Here is a 5,170-nt window from a genome sequence, read left to right on the forward strand (position 1 = left end):
TTATTTTGGGAAGGACTAATGAACTCTGCTCTGTTTAGCTTTAATCATCTTACGTTAGATTTTAGATTCCTTTTCCAAATCAATAGATTTAATTTTGCCTTGTTGGAATTCAGTGGTTTCCTAGTACAAGTAATTCTGTTTTGGCAAATATAAGACAAAAATTCACTATTCCTTTTTCATTAGATATTATTTAGAATGAAATATCATAAAGATCTTATTTTTAACAGCACAACTCTCTCCTATTTCTCACAAAAGAAACATGGCCTGGTCTAGCCACAGTCGAAGACGGATTTTACTGCCTTTTTAGCTTATTGAAATTTAGTCCAGCTAAATAAAGTACAAGCAGGTGTTGTTTCCTACGGTGATCCCTTCGTCCAGGTTACCTGACAACAGTAACACGCAGATTGAACCACAGAGGTGAGTTCAAGAATTCGGAGAAAACAGACTGAACCTAGATGAAGTTCTTGGGAAGGGTCCCTAAATTTGCCAAGCTTCCACCCCGAATAACAATTCACGATTTTAACTTTTAAGATCCTGAGAAAACTCTCCGTAGCCCAGCGGAAACAACAGAAGTTCAAACGCGTGGCATTGAGTTGCTGTTCATTCAATCAGACAACGCTAAATCCAGCTGCAGGAAAGGTATTCGGAGGGGAAGAAGGAATTCCTGGAGTGAGAGCCAGGAGTAGAGCAATTAATGTAGACAGGGTCAAAACCAGACGTTAGTCTTTTAGATGGACGGAAGAAACGGTGAGTTGCTTTATGGATCTTGGAATCCTTACTGGTCGATATTCAACCTGGCTTTTATAAAACTACAAGTGTTGCTTCCTACAGTGATCCACCGGCCCGGGTTACCTGACACACTGGGGTGAACTGACCCATAGAGGTGGACAGGTAGCGTGAAGCAGACGCTGTTTTTATTTAATATGACTCAAAAGAGTCAACCAGGGTATGTTTTTTCTTTCCTCCCTCTCAAAGGATCAGCACTCAGGACCACAATTCTGAAGAGCACAAAAAGGCTGATGTTACACAAACGGGACTGCTCCCCACGGCCCTGCAGATCCCCAGGATCCTCACGTCCTCCCCCGCGCACCACGGACACGCGCATCCCTGTCGGCTTTAGCTCATTCCCTCACTTAAACCCCCGCGTCAGATGCACGATGGGCCTAAGTCGTCAGAAAACACCAGCGGTCAGTATGTGTCGGGCGAGGAGGAAGCGGCGTTTCAGCTACGTAAGGAGTTTGACGTAAAGGACTAGATATCTGCAAGTTCAAGCAGCAGCTGAGCAAGGTTTTTGCATACCTAAGATTTGCAGGGAGATACTTGTAACAAGAGCTCAGAAAAGAAATTGCACATTCTGTGGATCTAGCCTAAGATAATTAAACCAGGCTGTTTAAATGATTAACCAAGCTGATCATCAGGCTTTCCCAGAATCCTGTCTTTGCTTTTTACAGTCCCACAGAAATGAAATGGGATAAAAGCGCTAGATAAATTAATGCAAAACGTGCACATCATTCTCATTATAGGAATAAACTCCAGCAACTTCAAGGGAGTAAAGTAACTATCTAGTTCTTACAATAGTAAGATTTCAGAACAGATTTTTTTTAAACAGAGGTTTACAGACAAGCAGGATTTAAAAATGCAACCTGCCCTTCAAGACATGACCCATCTGTCAGGAAACATTTTCTTGAACTATCTTGTGTTCTTGCTTCAAAGAAGCAATTTTCTATTTTAGAAGTAGTCCCTTTTAATAGGAAAATAGAAAATAGAAATAGAAAAACTTGGTCTAAGTTTGTAGAATTCTTTCTTATATACTTAAGGAAAATCTTTTTTTTTTTTAAATTTGCTTCTGCCATTATATCACACGGGGTTTTCTAGAAATTCTAGAAAGACTTATGTGAACTTACAGTAAGAAACTGTATGTATTCGTAGGAGAAAAAACACCATGTACTTCTTAACTATATACTTATACTACCTGTTCTCCTTCTGTAGTACACAGAGCGGCACAGCATTGACTTTACAGATAAGGGGAAAATAAGGAATATAAATAAGACGCACAAAAGATGTAATAATAATACGCCTAAGTAGCAAGATATAGTTTAAAGCAACTAATGTTTATTAAGAATGCTCATATAAGCTTTAAAAAATTGTGTTAAGGTCTGAGATTGCTGTTATGCTTTCACGAGATAGTACTTGGTTCCCAATGTCACCGAAAAATATGCCTGAGATTTTATTGAAAGGCACAGACTGAAAGCACCACAAAAGAATTTTTAATATGCCTATGTGATTCGTGGTAGACTTTTATTCCAAGACAGTGAATTGTGAAGTACTTATTTAAAATTATATTTAACATAGGTCCTACCTGTCAGAAAACTCAATTTCAAAAAAGTAAACAAGTTTTTAATATGAAGCTATTTTCTACCATAACCATGAACATATGCTGTGCATGTGTCATTCCCAAAGTCTCAGCCTCGTGAGACGGAAAACGCACACTCGGTTTGAAACTGAGGTTATAAGGATTTGCCTGCCGGTCAAGGCTGTAACTCCTTTGGCACGGAAACAGCAGATGAAGCCGTTCGGAGGATTAGCTCGTTCCAAAGGAGCGTGCAGGAACACCCCGGTGAAGCGACCCCCATAAGGTATCTCAAAAGTACACCACCAAAAACTTGTGGAAAGAGAACAGAATTTTGAAAGCTTAAAATTTGACCAGAAATAGGTCAGCAAAGACTGTTGAAAAAGTTTCCTATAGAACGGAGATGAAAGGAGGACAGAATCCAAAGGTAAAGAGGATTCAGGAAAAAAAAGAATGGGAAAGTAATTCACCAGCACACATAGTCAGTCCATCTGAAGTCGTGGCAACCTGGGTTTCTGTCTCATCAGAGGCTGCGGGCAACAGCGATGGGCTACAAAAGCCGCCCAAGAAGCTGGAAAGCTGAGCAAATACCCAGGCACTCAGCCTGTGCTGCACCCATTTATGCACTTAATTAATTGCCAGTAATTGCAAAATTAGCCTGAGAAGCCTACTCTTCATTAGCAGTATTTTAATTATATATAAGGCTTTAGAAAGAAAAAAATAAGAAAGCAAGGCATAGGATATTAAAAGGGAAGGGAACTGTATGGTAGAAAAGACTTGAATACACCAAAATTCCCTGCCAAAAGGGGAAGGTGAGAAAGGAGAGGAAAATACCCAAGAGCAGGTTAAAGCACTTCAGGAAGGCAGTAAGTAAGAAACTTCACTGTAACTGGCAGGACAAAATAATTTAGTTGATGTTACTCATCATTTCAATTTGGTGAAAGCCAGAAAGGGGGAAAGGGGGGGGGGGGAAAAAAAGGAAAAGGCCACAAATAGCCAGACAGCATCATCTGAGAGTTTACCAGGCTCGTGTCCTGTTGGAAATGAATGCTTTTAAGGTCATAGACACCATTTCAATATATGCTCCTCGTAAGAGCAATCAAATCTGGGCAAATACAGAAAGAAACACTGTGCAGCTAAAAAGAGTATCTACTTCAGATTTCAAACAGTGATGAGAATTTTAAAGCTGCTTTGAATAGCACAACAGTTATAATTACAAACCATACGGTCTTAAGCTGCAGCACAGTAATTTTTAAATCAGAAAAAGTGTATTTTTAAAAATCTGGGAACATCTGTATTCCTAAGTCCCAACCTACAGCACATACCTCTCAGCTACTCGTTTCAACCTACACATTTCTATTTTTAAGCTGAGAATACCTTGTGGCATTTAAATTCCCCAGGACAATCTCGTAACGCCCCCAGAAGTAATTTTTTTAGTCAGTCAAACCGGTTTTGTCATCAGAAAGACGACAGCTCCCATGATAAAAACTTTTTATTTAATTGCTTTCTGCAAAGACGTTTTTCCTTCGCTGCAGCTCCAGCACGACTGTTACTACAGCAAACGGAGCAGCTCTAAGTTACAGCTTTTTCGCTAGCGGAGCCGGGCTCTGTTACTAACATCACAAGGGATGTTACTTATTTTATCAAATGTATTCAGTTGGGTAGGAAAAGGAACAATAAGCAAAAACTACACCATAAATACCATAAACTCCCCTCCTTAACAAGATTTTTTTAAGCTGTAACAGATACTACTTATTTTTACAAATTCCTTGTTGCGTCGTATCATTTGCTGCAAAATTAGCCCAAAGAGCAACTGCCAGTTACCGAAGTACCAATATTCCTTCCCAAATTCCTCTGGGTGGTGACACATCGTCAGATGTTGAACCACTTCCTGCACAAGGCGGCGGGGCCGCAGCGCGGCAAAGCGCGAAGTGTCACTGCTGAGCCACGGCTAACAGCCACGGGGCAGAAATTACTAGAAAAATGAAAAATTACTTCAAAAATGAAGTTTTCTGTCTTTCTCTCATACTCTCCAAGGACTTACTCAACCGTGAAAACCAGCTTCTAGTTACTTGTAGTAAGTGAGACTGCGTTCTCCAGAAACACATTCGCTTCTGTGACCAGCCAAGCAGACGGGATTTACTAACGGGAGACATTTATACTACACACATTGCAGGTTTAGGGTGCTTGTATATTCACTAAAAGCGATTCTTGGATATTTATTTGAAAATAATATTAAAATTCCTTGCCTTGTGATACATCAGTTAGTTATATAAGGAGTCATGGGGGAAGAGGGGGCAGAAAGAAGAAGAAATACTGTCCCTGTAGGTTAGTTACATAACTGTCGACTTCGGAGTTCAATATTAAATATTTACACGGTTCTGACATATTAATGCAAGGAAACAAATCTGTAAGCCCTGAAAGCACATATATATATTCACACATTCCTCAGCCTGCTCACAAACATTTGTGAGCAGCGAAATGTTAATTAAAATACTCACTCAGCTTCAAGAGATGCAATATGTCGAGCAAGATTCTCCTGACTGGCACCTCCAAGGAAACACCTTTTGTGATGATCAGTCATTAGGACGGGGTCCTAACTCCACCCGCGGCGATGGAAGGGAGCAGGACCGTACAGCTATTTCTATAGTGTTTATATTCAGTTTTGTTTGCTTATGTTGCCACTTGGAGAAAAGGCCAATATGGGAATTTGAATCACAAGCCCTGTTCTTCAGGATTGCAAGGGAAAACCTTGACAGCCAGTCGTTACAGTTTTACTGTATATTGCTCAGAACTAAAAATGTCTGGTAATTATAGCCA

General features: G+C 40.1%; 1 protein-coding gene across 1 annotated transcript in view; it reads right to left on the reverse strand.

Moving 5' to 3' along the window:
* LOC104621260 (plasma membrane calcium-transporting ATPase 2-like) overlaps positions 1 to 1,105 on the reverse strand; it is a gene marked incomplete at its 3' end in the record, with an annotated part of 26,131 nt that extends 25,026 nt beyond the window's left edge. Inside the window, exon 1 of the mRNA XM_010287692.1 lies at positions 1,033 to 1,105. Coding sequence (XP_010285994.1) covers positions 1,033 to 1,105 — 73 coding nt within the window. The remainder of the gene's footprint in view (positions 1 to 1,032) is intronic.
* Between the last annotated feature and the right edge of the window lie 4,065 nt (positions 1,106 to 5,170).

This window comes from Phaethon lepturus, unplaced genomic scaffold (assembly GCF_000687285.1).
Source record: "Phaethon lepturus isolate BGI_N335 unplaced genomic scaffold, ASM68728v1 scaffold15065, whole genome shotgun sequence".
NCBI lineage: Eukaryota > Metazoa > Chordata > Aves > Phaethontiformes > Phaethontidae > Phaethon > Phaethon lepturus.